Source organism: Panicum virgatum, chromosome 9N (assembly GCF_016808335.1).
Source record: "Panicum virgatum strain AP13 chromosome 9N, P.virgatum_v5, whole genome shotgun sequence".
In the NCBI taxonomy this organism is placed as follows: domain Eukaryota; kingdom Viridiplantae; phylum Streptophyta; class Magnoliopsida; order Poales; family Poaceae; genus Panicum; species Panicum virgatum.
In genome coordinates, this window is record NC_053153.1 from 74,111,119 (window position 1) to 74,130,172 (window position 19,054).

General features: G+C 44.5%; 1 protein-coding gene across 2 annotated transcripts; it reads left to right on the forward strand.

The window, feature by feature from the left end:
- Nucleotides 1-3,687: 3,687 nt before the first annotated feature.
- LOC120693088 (MADS-box transcription factor 1-like) lies at nucleotides 3,688-11,242 on the forward strand. 2 transcript variants are annotated; one of them, XM_039976493.1, is made up of 8 exons: nucleotides 3,688-4,114; nucleotides 8,548-8,623; nucleotides 9,803-9,864; nucleotides 9,930-10,029; nucleotides 10,114-10,155; nucleotides 10,241-10,282; nucleotides 10,533-10,675; nucleotides 10,863-11,242. In XM_039976493.1, the coding sequence occupies exons 1-8, from the start codon at nucleotides 3,930-3,932 to the stop codon at nucleotides 10,945-10,947; spliced, it is 735 nt and encodes a 244-aa protein (XP_039832427.1). In that variant the 5' UTR covers nucleotides 3,688-3,929; the 3' UTR covers nucleotides 10,948-11,242. The 2 variants fall into 2 exon arrangements, with proteins under 2 accessions (XP_039832427.1, XP_039832428.1); XM_039976494.1 differs by having other exon boundaries at nucleotides 10,539-10,675.
- The last annotated feature ends 7,812 nt before the right edge of the window (nucleotides 11,243-19,054 follow it).

Consider the following 19,054-nt stretch of genomic DNA (forward strand, 5'->3'; position numbering starts at 1 on the left):
TGTAGAATCACTGTGAATGTTAAGCTTAATGATTCTGTAAAAAAAAGTTGAAGCAACGTTTCTTGTAAAAAATTGTTGCCCAGAAAGGAAAGAGTTGGGAGTAAGTTGGATAAAAATATAAATTGACCACTATACTTAATAAGCCAAGTAGTGGTGCACCCACCAAATAGAAAATTAGATTACTACTTACACAGGTCAAACCGAATGTTACTGATTACTACTTACACAGGTCAAACCGAATGTTACTGATATATGTGGTGGCACATATTTTTTGTATTCCGTGAACATTCATGGGTAAATTTTGGTGCGCAACTATGAATCTATCAGTTTTGTTTCAATCTAAATTAGTATAACATTCAGTCGTGTGAGGGTCTGTTTGTATCCCATCTCCTAAAGCAAAAGTGACTAAACTTTAGTCACTTTATTAGGGACTAAGGTTCCAAACAATATAACTAAAAAGTGACTAAACTTTGTTTTTATGGACAACTTTAATGACATTTAGTCACTTGATTGTTGATTCAAATAGGAGGTGAGACTAAAATTTAGTCAACGCTTTTAGTCGCTTTGCTTTATTAGGAGGTGGGATCCAAACAGAGAGTGGAGCTGTGAGCGTATGAGCTCACCGCCTGCTACTACAAACCATAGTCATAGCTACTCTACACGTGTTGTTGCTAATCTGTCTCAAGATGCATACTTGTTGGAATGCATGTGAGAACACACTGCGGGCTGTTCATTTCTCCTATCTAGTATATACTCCCTCCGTCCTGAAATATAGTGAGGAATGTTGAGTATTCTATCCTGCTTATGATGAGTGAATTGTCAACCGTACGGTGTGATCGTGCGCTTGGTCTTTGGATTGCAGGTACACGGGCGTCGAGTGTCGACGGGGAGCTGCCGTGGAGGTGCTGTGGCCGATGGACCAGTGCGGTGGATGGCGGTGAAGGGCAGCCGGGACCGGAGCTCGGACCGAGCGGCAGCTGTGGCGTCCACTCCTGGATCGAGGGCGCAAGCGGCGACGGAAGGCGGGTTTCTTGGTTTGCGCCACAAAACCAAGGAGGCGGACGGCGGTTGAAGACGCCAAGTCGTGGAGGCACGGGCGTCGGTCTCGAGACTGACGGAGGCGACAGGCGTCGACGGCGTCTAGGGCCTCGCTGCGGGCGAGGAGGTGACGGGCGTCGGGCGGCGTCTAGGGCCGTCAAAAGGCCGAGGCGGGAACGGCGTCTAGGGCCACGGCGTGAAGGCGGGAATCTTCCCGCGCGTGAGGTTTTGGCGGTTTTCTCAAAACCGGCCACCTACCCGGGTTTCGCGGACCCTCCAAAACCGCGGACCTGATCTTCATCAAGATGGCGGCATCGCAGAGAAGACTTCGTTTCGAAGAAAGAACCTCAGCCGTCGGATGAGATCGTGTACAGGGGGTGCTGCAGGCCAACCGGTCTGACCGGTCCCTGGCACCGGTCTGACCGGTCTAACCAACCGGTCTGACCGGTCCAGCGTACCGGTCGGTCTGACCGGTCCCACGGGTATAAATACCCCTTCACTTGTGTTAGGTTAAGTGCGGCTTTTGTATTTCGTCCATGAATTGTTCTATCTCCCAGGCGCCGCCCCTGTGTTCCTCTCCCTCTGTTCTTCTCTTTAGAGTAGATTTAGTTGATGGATTTGTGAGACCTTGTGTGGATTTGATTGGGAAAGGAGGCCCTAACCTCCTCGTGCCCTCTGGGCTTTTTGAATCAATCCCATCTCCTCGTTTTGTGCCTTGTGCGATGTATTTTCGACTTCGTTTTTGGCGCACTTGATTGCGAGGAGGCTACGAGTTCTTTGCTGTGATTACCGTGCTTCTAGCCCCGTTCTAAACCCTCTGGAATCACTAGCTTTTTCGAATTGGATTTATTGAGCTTTTGAGAAAACCCCAATCCTTCTTGATCTCCCATCGAATTCTCAAGATTCTTTGATCTTTAGGACGAGATCTCTTGGGGATATGTTCACGGGTTAGGGGCGAAGCATTTCCCCCAAGTTTCATCGATTTTCGTGGTCGTTTGGTCGAAATTCACCGTTTGAATCAAAGCTTTTCGGGGTTTTCTAGGTGCCACCGGTCAGACCGGTAGGCAAGACCGGTCAGACCGGTAGGCAAGACCAGTCAGACCGGTCTGCTCGCCTTTGGACAGACACGACCGGTCAGACCGGTCCAGTGCACCGGTCAGACCGGTCCAGTGCACCGATCAGACCGGTCCAGGCAGAGAAGTTTGTTGTTTTCCCAATTCGCTTCCGAATTGCTTCGTGGTTTCGCTCGCTCGTTCGAGGCCTTTTGTGTTGGTTTAGCTTTTTCATAGCTATTCCAAACTTTGGCTAGAACGCTTGAGGGCTTGGGTGATTTTCGGGATATAGGCCAACGGTTTGAATTTCTGAAGAATTTTTTATCGGCTCCCATTCACCCCCCCCCCCTCTGGTCACCGGCTTCGGTCCCTCATATAGGTCATTTTAGGATTCAAAATTTGTCCTCAAATATAAGGCATTCTAGGTTGAAAGTAGATCCAACCATCTTAATTGTGCATTATTTTTGGGTTTTTCTCAATAGAAAGACGTGCATATAACCATGTAGAGAGGAGGTGCATGGGGAAATTGCATGCTACCTTAATTAATACATATTTAATGACCCAATTAGAGTTCCAATACATAATAATTAGGGGTAGGAGAGTCTTTTTTACACAACCATAATCTGTCCTAAAAACTCTAGAATGACTTACATTTCAGGACAGAGGGAGTAGTATAGAAGAAGCCACAATAAACACCCATAGAAAGGTCAAATAATAAGCTTTGATGAGATCATCATGTGTCCATGCTCGGTACATGCCACATGGCTGATTTAGTAACAAGTGACAAACATATATACCAAAACAAAAACACTTGTGCTTCTGATGAGCACAAAAGGTTGTAATTTTCTGCAACATACTCAAAAGAAATCCAGCATTGGACCTTTGGCTACAACAAACGTTTACAGGATCCAAAAACTGACATTATTACATTCTACCAAAGTTGCCAAGAAGAAAATGCATGTCATCCCACGAATCAAGCTGTTGCACGCGAACGCGAGGATTCAAACTTGAAACTCCACCAGCATTTTGAACTCGCGAGATGCCAACCAAACCCGCGAGCTCCAATTCTTTTCCTAGATAAAACCAAGGGAAGTCACTGTAGCAGAGAGCAGCCAAAAGAAAGCCCCTGACAGGAAGGAAAGCCGAAGTCCTACGAGCCCTAGTGCCGAACACCTACGGCGCTAGGCCAGCAGGGCATGGGGTCAGACGGTCAGTCCTGCCGGTTCCGACTCTCCAGCCGCACGCGCATCGACACGCGTCGCCCACTTCCTGACATGCTCTGCTCGGCTGCTCTCTCTTTCGTCTCTCTCCGACTCACCCGGCGTACGGCTACGGCTTCCTTTATTGCATGCCCCCTCCCGTCTCCCTTGGGAGATTATTGCAGCGGCAGCACGCAGCGGTACGGGCGAACTGGCGGCACATCAATCGGTTATCACGCGTCGATCAGGCCATGCCCCGTCGCCTCGCCCTCGCGGGCGGCCCCCACCGTGCAGGAGGGCGAAAAGCTAGAGGGCCTGGTGGTGGGCGAGTGATCGATCGCTAGCCCGGAAGATCACGGCGTCACGGCGAGGTGGATAGATTGAAAGATACTTGAGAGTGAGAGGGAGAGAGAGAAGGAAAGATGGGTGACCAAGACATCTAGAGAGAGTGAGCGAGGGCGGGGGAGAGGGGCGGTGAAAACTCTCTCCAAAAGCACCAAAAAGACCTCGCCCCAAGGGTACGATCGCATAACAAGCATCTCGTTGGTTAAAACAAGCCAGATTCCAGGTGAGCGAGAGAGAACTTGCTTTATAGCCAGAGGGAGAAAGAGAGAGGAGAAGGAGGGCGAGAGTAAGGAAGATGGGGCGCGGGAAGGTGGAGCTGAAGCGGATCGAGAACAAGATCAGCCGGCAGGTGACGTTTGCCAAGCGCAGGAACGGCCTGCTCAAGAAGGCGTACGAGCTCTCGCTGCTGTGCGACGCTGAGGTCGCGCTCATCATCTTCTCCGGCCGCGGCCGCCTCTTCGAGTTCTCCAGCTCGTCATGGTACGCACGCGCGCGCGCCTGCCCTACATGGCTACATCTACTCCACGATGCACCATGCATCCCCAAAACGAACAATTAAACGAGATCAAATGTGCTTTTGGGACGTTTTTCCGTTGATTTTTTCTTTATATTTTGCTCGAATAGTCTTGTTGGTCGGCAGACAGCTATGGCTTGTTAGATTTGTTTTCTGGCTTGAAAGAATTGGGCTTAGTTCGGCTACTTGCTTACAGATCTTGTCACTCTCCTTGGGAAGCTTTCTGTCTTAGCCTTGGAGGCTTTGTTTTCATGCATGGTTGCTGTTTATCTGTTCATCTCCGTTTAATTTGGAGTTTCATGGTCACTAAACTCGATCTCCTTGGACAATTTTCTATCTTTGTTTTGACCTTGTTGGCTGCTTCGTTTTCCTATCCTCTCCTTGCTGATTATCATTCTTTTTTTTGAGACCAACTGATTATCATTCATTTACGCCCTCGTTTGATCACAGAAGTAACCAAGATCTGGCCATATATAAACCTAGATCTTCCTGTATTAATTGTGTTCTACTTCTATATAGCAATAAGGAACACGATAATATGATCTTCTTTTCTCTAAAAGGACTAGCTAGTATATATGTTCTCACTTTTGGTCACAGTAACATAGCATAGGTTTTTCTTTCCTAAAAAAACCATAATTTTTCTTCACAAATACAATGATATATACACCAGTTCTTCCACTTCCCAAGGTAGATCTCCTGAGCTTCACGGATATAGTAGCTAGACCTGTACCTCATCATACAAGATTTGTGTTTACAACTTGTTCTTTTTTCTATAAGAGGCAAGAGTAAGAAAGCAGCAGTCCATTTAGTGCCTTCTTCCTTCCCCTTTTATCATTGCCGTTCCAAATTCAGTCATTCAGTCCCAAGTTCTCTTTGCTGCATGTGTTCCGTTCCTTTCTCGTTTCCGTTCGTCGTCAGATCGACCATGCCTATCCTTTATTTCTCAACTCATATTATGTTCATAAAACGAGTCGATCTGTAGCTTCAGCCCCATGCACCGGTTCAGTCATGGACATGTGTTCACTAGAGCTTCTTCAGTGAAAGCCCTCGTCTGTTGGTCTATATGCTACTGTTCCATTCGTTACTGTTCCATTGGAGGAAGCGCGTAGCAGCTGATGCTGGAGATCTCTCGCAATGCTATCTTATCTTTCTTGAGTCCCGTGTAGAGCCACTCGATTAACGATCTGACTAGATCCCGAACCACTGACAGAAACGCCAAGCGGTAAGCTTTTTCTTCACACGTCATATCAAGCATCTCAGCATCGCATGCAATATTGGCAGCGTTTAGTTCTCAATTTTTTGCACAGTAGCTGTCAAATCAAATTTTCAAACACATGCATGAAGCATTAAATATAGTTGGAAAAAATAATTAATTATACAGTTTAACTTATTCATACGAGATGAATCTAATGATGTTAATTAATTTATGATTGTATATTAATTGTCAAGTAACAATGAAACGTGCTACAGTATCTAAATCCAAACTTTTTCACCAACTAAACACCCCCATTATGGAGTTTCAGCGTCAGTGCTTTGATCCATGATGTGCATAAATCTATTTGCAGCAGTGCATTTAATCGCATGCAGGGGCATTTCGTTTCGTAGTTTTTTTTTGGTTCTGAAGAAGCTAAGATTGCCCGGTACCTGCACAGTTCTTGCCTGTCAGCTTTTCTGCAAGTTGTCGTAACTCGTAACTATATAGTGCCTTCAGCCTTCTCTTCCAATTCAGACCATGTCCACGCAGATTCTACGCCCCCCCCCCCCCCCCCCCCCTCCAGTGACTCCAATCCATAGATCTGTCTGCGATTTTAGAGTTTTATCCTTGTTGATATATAGGCGATTCATTTATACAGTTTTGATCCAGTAAAAAAAATACTCTATCTCCTGAACAAGATTCATTCGAACTTTTGAAATTTTACCTGTCAATAAATTTTATAATAATCAGTTTGAAAACATAAAAATGCATATATTCTTCTTGGAAAGTAAAACCCATAATCTCAAGAATTTGTCAGCTCTCCAAATATATTTTAACAGAAAATTAACAGCGGTCAAAGTCTTGACTCAAAGCAGTGAAAAATCAGTGACATCAAGTATTCTGAACTTAAAAAGTACTAGGTGTATGCACCTTCTAGTCACAAAATAAAATGTTTTTGGTCATAGTTCTTAAACTTCGAAGATCAATGTTTTTAAAGTTCTTTAGTTTAGAAGCATGAACAATCATATATGAGACTTGTTGTGAATACCAGTTTCATGGTACCATAAATTCAGATTTTTGTTTTCCAATATATTTTAAAAGAACAACGGTCAAAGTCAAAACTATGTATCTGTAGACCATGCCTTTGCCCAAAACATCAAACATTCCTTTACATTGGAGTGTAGTATAGTTTATTTAGCTGTAAGAATCGTGACAATAAGTATCAAGCAAAGGGCAAACATATGAAAAATGTGCTTTTAGCTAATAACATCTGCTTGCCATGGAAATACGTATGTATACATCTTGACTTGATTGATAGATAGTAGACAGAGATTGCCCAATCAATAATACCCACCCCCCTAGTATACAAACAAAATTCGATTCAAAAACATTTTCAGAAGTGTAAATGTTGTAACACCATGTCCGGTGGGATTAGCAAAGAGCCAACACCAAAATTTGATTCTCAAATTGATTTCAAAATAAAATTAACATTGTATATTGCCTAAATATTGTTTATAGAGATAGACAATGGGTATTAGACATGAAATCTTGACATAAAGAATATATAGTTTGGTAGGATCTATTAGAGATAACATCTACTAATAGATAATTGACAGACAATAATAATCACTCCTTTGAAAGGTTGACGTTTCTGCCATTTTTTTTGTTTGAGTTTGTGGGCTTAGACAAGGACAAGGTTAGTATTATTTTATCAACTTAGATTCACTCATTAAGACATCCAATTATGGGTCACATAAATAATTATGTATGGTCACCGAACTATTCCTAATATACATTCCTTGGATCAAGGTGCTTTTTGGTTGTCGTTGCTTTTGTGTGTGTGTGTGGGGGGGGGGGGGGGGGGCTTTTTTTAAGAAACTACTGGCATGGAGTTGCTATACTAAAACCTTTATAAATTGAATTTGTGCCATAGTAAACATTTCTTCTTACTGCATTTATTATTTAATTAGTGTTATGGTCTGACAGTAAAAGGTCAATTAATTGGGACACTAGAAAACCATGGTGGAGGTGAAAATTATTTAGATAATCCTCAGAGTAATGCCGTGAGGCACTGAGGTAACGAGGTCTGTTAAACCTCCTATGGATAAATTAGGGGTAACATATTTTTCTTATAATTGCAAAAAAGATTCTAAAATATTATATATATGCATACCAGTTCACAATACAGTGAGCTGTCATGGCTACCTATGGCCTATGCCATAGCATCAATTGCTGTGATGCGCCTGCACGCCTACACCCCTCAATCTTGGTCGCTATATATGCCTAGATGAGGTCTGCCACCGGCCCTAGGACACACAACATCACATCCTCTGTTGCGTTCACACTCAAATTTGGATCATATGATGGGGCTCAGGGTCATGGCATCGGAGGTCCTCTCCCTCTATATCACCATTTTTTTTGTACTGACAAGGCTAACTAAAGTATTTTCTATTGCTTTGATTGGTGAATTCAAACTAAGAGGATGGGTAAGACATGGTGAGGAGATTAAAGAGAACGAAGGAAAAAAGGGCATGATGAGAACCCTGTAAATCAGTCTAGTTCCAAATACTTCCATCTGTTAAATATTGGTAGATTTAGTATGCTCAGCTCGTGCACAAAAGCAGCAACAAATATACATAAATGTATCCTACTGTTCTACCTTTACACTAAAAATATATAACTAATAATTGTGGAGTTAAGTTTACAAATTTTTATGTCGTGCTGACATTTGGTGTGGATACTGATTCTGTTTTCTTATGAAAACTAGAGGTAATTAAAGTGCTCAAACACAAACATGAGTTAATTATTCTTGTTGAAATATTACCAAAGAAATGCAGTTCTTAATTAATTAATTAATTATCAGTGCTTTGTTTTTAAAAAAACCCAACTTTATATAAAGTATCTCTATCTTTTTTGTTTGCTTTAATCATTATTCGATCCTTATCATTCTATGTTTCATGTGTTTCCTTAATTTCATGCTAGAGGATTGTAAAGCATGAAAGTATAAAAAGGTTTAAGACAAAATGGTGCTCATGCTGTTATACAATAGCTAAACAACTTCTATATATGTGGTTTTCTGGATGTTACTTTTTTTGTGTGAAATATCTTTGTTTCTTGTGAATGGCTTTCTGAACATAATTTTAAAAGGATGCTTGTTCAATAATTAACCATCCACTGATCACTTCAATTTTCTTGTGCCAACAGCATGTACAAAACACTTGAGAGATACCGCAGCTCCAATTACAGCTCACAGGAAGTAAAAACTCCATTGGATGGTGAAGTAAGCTTAATAAATTCCTCAGATATCCTTTTTTTCACATAATGCTTTTGTACTTCATTTTTTAGAGCATGTAACGATTTTTATATGCAGATTAGAATATAATACAGATGGCTAAAATAATGAACCAAATCTACTTTCTCGTCGGTCGGGATAATATCCATGTCCCTTTCAAACTAATTGATATCTTATGCTTAAAATTTCGCCTATTTTGTTTCCATTGTAAGGCTTCATTGACTATCAAAGAAGTGTGCATGCATTCTTGCTCAGCATTGTCTATTAGGTCATGTTTTATTTGATTATGTGCTGTGTTTCTGTGACTTATGTACCATCAAGAAACTATTGCCAAGATAACTGAATGCCAGCTCAGTTAGTTAGAATTAGCGAGGGATCCTACCTTTCCTCAGTTTCGAGTTCGATTAGATGCAGGCTTTTTTATTTTTTTTTAGTTCAATGGTAAAGCGCATGTCCATGCTATTGTTACATGTGTGCTCGATAGGGCGCATCCAACTTGTGCTCTAAAAAAAAGAAGTTTGTTCATAGTTGGGTTTTCACCAATGGGCTGGCAAAAGGCCAATATTTTGCATATCCAGTTTTAGACCCCACCAGATAAGTTCGAGGGCGCAAGCTGAAATGATGTAATATATTGGGCTGCGAGTAGAGATTAGCCTGTGGCATGGTGAGCTGCTCGACATCTGGGCCATTCACGCATATCCTTAGCTGAGCCCGTCATATACAAGCCCGGCCCATGTTTCGCCAAAAATACAAGCCCGGCATATCCTTAGATAAGTTCGTATTTTCTTTCCTTCCACCAAAAATACAAAATTTTAATCTCAAAACCACATCATAATTTGATCAATATACGATATTATGTGCTAGTTTCCCAAAATGATATTATTTTACATGATTGAAAAATGCTTTTTTGTTAGATAGATGCTGAACTCTTAATTTCACCATTATACAAAATACACCAGGCCTGTGATTTCTTGAATGCTGCGTACATCCTGCCTGATCATTTTCAAAGAAATTCTGTTGTAGAAACAAGACGCAACTTTTTATATTGTTTGTTTGGAGAACACGATCTATATATATACTAACCTTGAACTCTGTATCTTCCCTTCCCCAAGCATGACCTCACTTGGACTTACTCTGTTTCGTTGTGATCTTTCTTGTTGATACTAGATCAACTACCAGGATTATTTGAAGTTGAAGACCAGAGTTGAATTTCTTCAAACTACACAAAGGTAGTCTTCAAAATTCGTTAATGGGCCTGTGATATATGAGATCTGGCACTAATTCATTATTGTAGAAATATTCTTGGTGAGGATCTGGGTCCACTTAGCATGAAGGAGCTTGAGCAGCTTGAGAACCAAATAGAGATATCCCTGAAACATATCAGGACAAGAAAGGTAGAAAACCTAACTAGCTCAATTTGTATATCTATATACACTGTTTGGCTTGCTTATAACGAGAGTTGATATATGTGTTAACAGAATCAAATGTTACTTGATCAGCTCTTTGATCTGAAAAGTAAGGTAATAATGATCAGTTTCGATTACCTTCTTTCCATTGCATTCATATTAAACACTGTAATAGTGTGGTAACCATTGTGTTTTGCAGGAGCAAGAATTACAGGACCTGAACAAGGACCTCAGGAAAAAGGTAACATCATCGGCCTTAAAATTTCTTACAACGATGAACTTGGATGTTTTTTTTCTCCCTTTGACACGGCAATGAACTTGGGAAGTTGGATGCTAACGCTTAACACCATGTATCTTTTCCTGTCCTTGGTGAAGATCTGGCATAATTCTTTTTTTTTTGTGTGGAAGATCTGGCATAACACTTGAACCAAATAAACACAATTTTTATGTGATAATAAGGCTAGCTGAATCCATTACTGATCTGTTGCAAGTGCCAGTTGCAAGAAACCAATGCAGAGAACGTGCTGCATGTTTCCTGGGAAGAAGGTGGGCACAGTGGCGCCAGTGGGAATGCCATTGAACCATATCAGGGATTCCTTCAGCACCCAGAGAGTGATCCTTCCCTGCAGATTGGGTAAGTTTCTCCAGTCCTCGAATACACCACAGTCAAGCTCCCATGACCCCAGCACATTTTCTCTGACGAAACAGGATCCCAGCACTTCAGATTCAGCATTTCAGAATTCAGATTTTAGCATGCATTGTTCTTTTCTTTTACACTTTTATTTACTGATTGAGTAAATGCATTTTCGTCCTCGGCGAAGGTATCATCAACAAGCCTACATGGATCAGCTGAACAACGAAGACATGGCGGACCCAAACGAGCACGGCCGATCCGGATGGATCTGAAGTGCTCCGATGCCTCAATAAGCCGGTGCATGGCAGGCCCAGCAGGACCTCATCATCCTGCGGGCGCAGGACGCATCTCCCGGTCCTCTTATGTATTGAAGGTTTGAAAAAAAATTGAAACTGCTCTTGAGACTCCCCGAACGATGGAGAGCGCGTATTGTACCGTGCTGGCGAACGGCAGCGTGCGCGTCGCCCGTAGCCTGGACGCACCGTGTGTGATTGTAACGGTAAACGGTTAGCTTTGAGACCTTGGTGTGTGAAGCTTGGAACTTTATATAAATGTTTGTCGATGGTATTTGTGTGGCGATTGTGCAAGAATAGCAGGCGTCGTGACCGGAGGGCCGCGGCAGCGCACCATGGCGTTCCCGTTCTTCCGGTCCCGCGTACCGGCGTACGGGCACGCTGGCAGGCACCATGCTCCTTGGGCGCGCGAGACGGGCCCCTCCGCGTCCGTCCTCGTCTAGGCCTGCGCGAGCGCGCGTCGGCTCTCAGTTTGTGCCGCCATGCGTCGGTCAGCAACGACTGGTGCGCGAGCTGTTCCCTTCTCGGGCTCGCGTCTCACCCCTGTTGCCTGTTGGCCACTGCGGCTCGCGACTCTGTTCTGCTACTAGTGCGTGGCGCGCGCCCATGCGCGCGAGTATACATTAGATACCCAATATGATTACAACAGAATTATCTAGGGCGGAGCAGCAGTATATTACAACCGTAGATATAAGTTTAGCTAAACAAATAGCAGTTCTTCTACAGCTATTACATAGAATTGTGACGTTGTGGATCATAATCTGCTTGGTACGTGCTGATGAGGTAGGTAGATTATAACGTGTGGTAGGAGATGTTGACTTAGTTTTGTAGTCGGTTGATACATGATCTGTGTATGCAAATGGAGGAGTAAGTTTTTTTAATGCAGTGTTAGCATGGTACAGTAGTTGAAGTAAATATCGATCGAAGAAGTTCTTGCAGTACCTGTGTAGCATTTGTGCTTCCATTCCCATGGCTCTCGGTTGTGTTGTTTACAGAGGCACTCGTGCGTCTCGGCATTCTCTCCCATCTTCCCATCATTGCCAACGCAGTAGACTCTCGGTCGAAGGCATGCAGACACCATCCCTGAGCGCCTTCAGGGCCCTGGGCTCCAACCAATCGCTCTTCTTGTCATGCATCGTTATCACTATGTCCAGCGCCCGAATCTACAGGTTGAGGAAGACGACGAGGTCCCCCGGCTGTAGACGCGAAGAAGTAGGCGGGGACGCCGAGCTCCGCAGCGCGTCGACCGCGTCAACGCAGTGAGCCAGTGAGCGGAGGAGGCGGCCCCGCAGCGCGAGAGTGTCGCGGTTGCGCTTCACTGGGTGCGCGCCGCGCGCTGGCAGGAGGCGGAACGCGATGCTAGTTGGGGCTGTTAAATTCTTAAGTTCAAGGTTTCTGCACAAGATCGAAACTAGCCATACAAATGGGGTTGGGGTTACAACTTCTGAGTAGTAAACAAGGGTACATCTGAGTTCCAGTTGAGCAGAAGAGAGGGAGAGGAGAGCGCAGACCATCGGCGGCGGGTGCCGCGGGTAGCGGTCGCCTTCGGGCTTCCTGTGGGATTGGCCGGAGACGGGAGTACTGGATCCGGTCGTTGTGGTGGACGTCACGCCGCTGGCGGAGATTTCCGTCGGCCTCGCGCTTTCTGAGATCGGATCGGGATGTGGGAGAGGGAAGTAACGGCGGTCTTGCTCAGGCAGTTTGTGCCCCGACCCCTCTCCCGTATAGCGCGGGCGACGGGGGCCTACCAGCCATATAAGTTGGACACCCCCGCTCACTCGATCAGGGCACGTTCAAGAGGTACGGCCCGATCTTTGGATCGGGCTCTGGAGATCAACTCCAACATTCTCCCTCTTTATCTCTTATTGTTCTTATTCTTGTTCTGTATCTGAGTTTGGTCCATATCATTGCAGATCAGTGTATAGGACGTGCCTCATCATAACAGTTATTACCGTCAGATTAACAGCCACAATCACCTTTTCGGTCTGAAATGGAGTCTTATTCTAGGACCCTCTTTGTCCAGGAATTATAGGCTTTCCCTTAAACCCATGACGGCTAAGTGTTCTCTGAACACTTTGGGTGGTAGGCTTTTTGAAAGCGGATCCACTAACATCTTGTTTGTTCTGACATATTCTAGATAAATCATTTGATCCTGGACTTGCTCCTTAACAACATAAAACTTAATGTCGATGTGTTTGGAAACACCACTCGACTTGTTGTTACGAGCAAAAAATACTGCTGGCTTGTTGTCGCAGTATAATTTCAGTGGTTTTTCTACGCTGTCAACCACTTTCTATCTGGGTACTAATTTCTTAAGCCATGTGATTTGCCTTGAGGCCTCATAACATGCTACAAACTCAGTATACATCGTGGATGATGCTGTGACTGACTGCTTGGAGCTTTTTCACGAGATATCGCTCCCTTTGCAAGAGTGACGATATGTCCAGACGTGGATTTTCTATCATCCGCATCTCCTGCAAAGTCTGAATCTGAATATCCTTCTATTTTTAAAGATTCTGATTTTCTGTATGTCAGCATGAGACCTGTTGTACCCCTCACATAGCGCAAAACTTTCTTTACCATTTTCCAGTGCTCTATGCCTAGATTACTCTGGTATCTGCCAAGTACCTCGGTAACAAAACTCAAGTCAGGGCGTGTGCACACTTGTGCATACTGTAAGCTTCCGACAGCTGAAGCATAAGGCACTGTCTTTATTTGTTCGAGCTCGTATTTGTTCTTGGGACACTGATGTTTCCCGAAACTGTCGCCCTTGACTATTGGAGCAGGTGTGGGTTTACTCTTATGCATATCATATTTTTTAATATCTTTTCTAGGTATGCTTTCTGTGATAATGCCAACACCCCATTTCTTCTATCTCGATGAATCTCAATTCCTAAAATGAATGAAGGTTCCCCGAGATCTTTCATATCAAACTTCGAGGACAAGAATTTCTTTGTTTCCCGTAGTAGATCGATATCACTGCTAGCTAGCAGAATGTCATCCACATACAAGATGAGGAAAATGAATTTCCCATTCTTGAACTTTACATAAATGCAATTGTTCTCTTGATTTTCTTTAAATCCAAACTTTCTTATTGTTTCATCAAATTTCAAATACCACTGTCTTGAGGCTTGCTTCAAGCCATAAATCGACTTCCTCAGGCGGCACCCTAAGTTTTCTTTGCCTTCCACGACAAAACCTTTCGACTGTGCTATGTAGATATTTTCATATAAGTCCCCATTCAGGAATGTCATCTTCACATTCATCTGATGTAATTCTAGATCATAATGTGCCACTAAGATCATTATTATTCTGAAAAAATCTTTACATGAGACCGGAGAAAAGGTCTCATTATAATCTATCTCTTCTCTTTGCGTAAAGCCTTTCGCCACAAGTTGCGTTTTAAATCTTTCTATGTTCCCTTTGGAGTCACATTTAGTCTTGTAGACCCATTTGCAGGCTACTATTTTGGCTCCTTTAGAAATTTCTTCTAAGTCCCAAACTTTATTGGCACTCATAGATTTCATTTCATCTTCTATGGCTGCAGTCCACTTGGATGAATTCACGCTTCTCATGGTTTCTTCAAAAGAGGTGGGATCATCCTCCATTTGAATTTCTTCGCTATTATAAACTTCATAGTCATCAGAAATAGCTGATTTTCTAATTTTTTGTGGCCTACCCGGGGCCACTGCAACTGGTATTTCTTGCATAGGAGGCTGCTGTTGCTCCCCCTCATCCATGGCAACGGGTTCTATTTGGTCCGGAGTAACAGGGTCCTCATTTCCATTTGTTGCCACGTTAGGAGAGCTAACAACAGGCGTTGGCACTGCAGTTTCCAGCTCTATCGGTGCCGCAACCACATGCAACGAGAAATAAGGCTCTTGACTCATCGGAGTGGGAACGAATACCCACTTCTCTTCAAGATCAATTTTTCTGGCTACCATGCTCCCCATAATCATCTGATCTTCTAAGAAGGCAGCGTGTCTTGTTTCTATAAACTTTGTGTGTCTGTCGGGACAGTAGAAGCGATATCCCTTAGACTTTTTTGGATGGCCAATAAAATGGCAACTGACTGTCTTGGGATCTAATTTCCCAATATTTGGATTAATTACCTTAGCCTTAGTTGGACAGCCCCACACACGAAAGTGATTAAGCGAGGGTTCTCTTCCTGTCCATAATTCATACTTCTGACCATATCCATCAGGGTGCGGTTTCTTTTTTTCTGCTACTCCGTTCTGCTGAGGCTCTCCCGGTGTCGAATACTGGGCAATTATGCCATTTCCATAAGGAACCTCGCAAAAGGTCTAGGAACTTGGTCATAAGGGGTGTGCCGACCGTAGTACTCCCCCCAACGGTCGGATCTTACTATCTTGATCTTTAAATCATGTTGATTTTCTACTTCTGCTTTAAATATCTCGAATTTATCCAATGCTTTCGATCGTTCTTTATTTTCTTAGCAAATTTTCTTTAATGCAATCAATACATTGTTCTAATTCTGAAAATTCTAATGGCGGAAGAATTGATGCTTTCACTAAGTGCTCTATTCTCCCCCTCGAAATATAGCCTAAACGACAGTGCCATAATTTCGACGAGATTGCATCAATTCGTTTGCGTTTCTTTGTAACATTCTCATATGAGGAAGAATTCTTATTCTTAGAACTTGCGACATTCACATTCTCTTATAATGAAAGCAAGTATATCTTGTCTTGTCGGAAGGCAAGACCAACACATTCTTTATTAAACTGTATTTAACACTTCCCATCACCAAAATGATAATCAATAGAGTCATCATCTGATTGTGACACATTTATCAAATTCCTTCTGATTTGTACTAGGTGGGAAAAGTTTCTTATTGTTCTGATAGTTCTTGTTTTTCTGATGATCATGGAAGACTAGCTCACCTCTATTGGCGGCCTTGAGTCTGTCCTATTTTTTGACTTCACATGGTAAACAGTTTCTCAATATTCGTATTTTCTGGCTGAGTGTTCTAATTGACATGAAAGGTCGAAAAGTCCTTGGGAATAGACTTGAACAACAGCCGAACAATGAAGGGATTTGGAATTGGCATGTTCATTGTCTTAAGCTTGTTTACCATATGGCTCATTTCTAGAATTTGTTATCTTATTCCATCGCAAGCATATTTCATGGTCATATGCTGCTCAGCCAAAGTGGCAGCATAAACTTGGAAGAATCAGTGAACTAACTCTTCACCATTGCTAGATACTTAGTAGCGGTGGCTCATTCTGGAATTGTCATTCTTATACCATCTGAAATGGTACATCTGATGATCATCAGGTACTTGCGGTTTGAAATATTCCAACGTGCCTGCTAAATTTTCTATTTTGGTCCAAGCAATGTCATGGGCTTTCTGTCGAATAGCCCATGCATCGTCTGCTTTGTTCTGAGCTCTTACGGGATTTTCTGGTTCTTCTGGAGCTGGCATTATGATGGCCAAATCTATATTAGTCATCGTCAGAGCATTTTGTAACTTCTAAAAATCATTTCCCATAGTTCTGGCCATTTAATTCTGGAATGGCATTCACATGTGACATAACATTGGATCACAAAATTTGAAAACTTGAGTACAAATTCAAGATAACAATACTGGCATGTTTAAATTTAACTTTGGTCAAAATTCAAAACATACAATATTCTGTGCATCAAGTCTAAATCACCTTTGGGCAGAGATAGAAAAAAATGCATAAAATTTCTGGACAAGATTATAATATTGTAACATCAACTTTGGTCAGAAATTACAATATCATAATTTACAAAATTCTGTATTCAAGTCAAAATTCTATATTCAAAATTCAAATTCACAATATTCTGTGCATTAAGTCTAAATCACCTTTGGGCAGAAATAGAGAAAATGTATAAAAATTTCTAGACAAGATTATAATATTGTAATATCAACTTTGGTCAGAAATTACAATATCATAATTTACAAAATTCTAAATTCAAGAACAAATTCTATATTTCTCTATGTCAATTATCTCGTTGGTTTAAATTAACATGGAGAAACAACAAGAATAATTCTTCGCAGCAGAAACATATAAAGTTCTTAATGTTCATAAACATATTTCTGTAATTTTGTGCTCCTTAAATAATACACGTTGGTGTATTTATTTACTGAGAACAAATTCTAAACAAAATCACATTCTTAATGGTTTCTAGGAAACAAATTTCTTAATGGATACTGTTCATTTGGCCCAAGGCCACTTCCGGCCCGAGTCCCAAAACCGCGCTGCCGCACCGCGCGCGCGCCCAGGCCGCAACCTGGGCCTGGGCCGCGTTTTCGGCCCAGCGCGCGGTCCTTCCTGGGCTGTTTCCGGCCCGTCAGCCGGTCGGCCGCCCCTGACCGTCGAATCGAATCCGATGTCTGGGCGCCGATCACGGCGGATCAAAAACCGGCGGAGCACCGAGTTCCCTGGAAACCCTACCACATTCTTCTCCTCCCTCTTTTTCTGCTCCGGGCCCGGCGGCGGCGCCGCCGCCGGCGACTCTCACCGGCGCACGGCCAGGTCTGGTCGCCGGCCCGCTTCTCTTCTTTCTTACCTTCCCGGTTCTTCGGCCGCACACGCAAGGCGAGCGCGCAGTAGCCCGCATATGAGGAGCGGCGACCATGGTCAGCGGGGGAAGTAAACAGCGCGGCGGCGCCACCTCCAGCCCCCTCACCGGCGTGTGCGCTCACCCGAGTGGCAGCGCTCCGCCGTCGAGCGGCCTGACGGCGGTGCCCGAGGTGCACCGGTTCTGCGTGGCCGCGTCCCCGCGCGCGGAGGCGCGCCGGCGAGCGGCGGCGGCCAGTTCTGGTCAGCACGCCGGCGAGCAACGGCGGCCAGTTCTGGTCGGCGCGCCGGCGAGCGGCGGCGGCCGAGGAAGGTAAGTCCCCCCCCGGTGTTCTCTGTTCTTGGTTCTGCAAAGTCTAGGGTTAAGGTTCTTGAATTTTCTCTTCGATTCGAGGTCGATTTCGCCTCTGATTCTTCGATTCGTGATCGATTCTGGATTTCTTTCTTAGATTCTTTCCCAAAATTACCCGATCTATGCACTAGATCGGCTGATACCAATGTTAAATTCTTAAGTTCAAGGTTTCTGCACAAGATCGAAACTAGCCATACAAATCGGGTTGGGGTTACAACTTCTGAATAGTTAACAAGGGTACATCTGAGTTCCGGTAGAGGAGAAGAGAGGGAGAGCAGAGCGCAGACCATCGGCGGCGGGTGCCGCGGGTAGCGGTCGCCTTCGGGCTTCCTGTGGGATTGGCCGGAGACGGGAGTACCAGATCCGGTCGTCGTGGTGGACGTCACGTCGCTGGCGGAGCTTCCCGTTGGCCTCGCGCTTTCTGAGATCGGATCGGGATTTGGGAGAGAGAAGTAGCGGCGGTCTTGCTCAGGCAGTCTGTGCCCCGACCCCTCTCCCGTTCTTTATAGTGCGGACGACGGGGGCCCTCCAGCCATATGAGCTGGACACCCTCGATCAGAGCACGTTCAAGAGGTACGGCCCGATCTTTGGATCGGGCCCTGGAGATCAACTCCAACAGGGCGGGGCGGGGCGAGGCGCGCCACTGCGGCGGCCCCAGCCTGGTGGGCAGGTCGACGACGGCGATGAGCGTGTCATGGCCGCGGAGTGGGTTGTGCTTGATGAGACGCAGCTCAGCCACCGTAGCAGTAAAAAGGACACGCGGCGTGCCGAACGGCACCAACGCGTCGGCAGAAGAACCACCATCAGGAACAGCCGAGCAGCGGCCGCAAGTTTTGAAACAGCGTGAGCCAACCGATCGGCATCACAGGGTCAAGAATTTTCGGGTGACGTGTACCGGCTGCGCGGCCGCCTCCCCCGCCCGGTTTGTTATCGTAGATGCTCTGCTCACCCTAGTGCTGAAGCGGAAGCGCGTCCGCGCTACATGGGCCAAATTTTCTCTACTCGCGTGGGCCGTCTCTAGAGTGGGAGCTCAGCCCATAATTGCGTCACCAGGGAGCCCACGGGGCCTACTCTCTCTCTCTCTCTCTTGGACTCTCATGGACCGTGGGCCGCGGCATCTTCACACGGGCCATGAACTCCTGGGCGTTCAGGCACCTTCTTTTTTTTT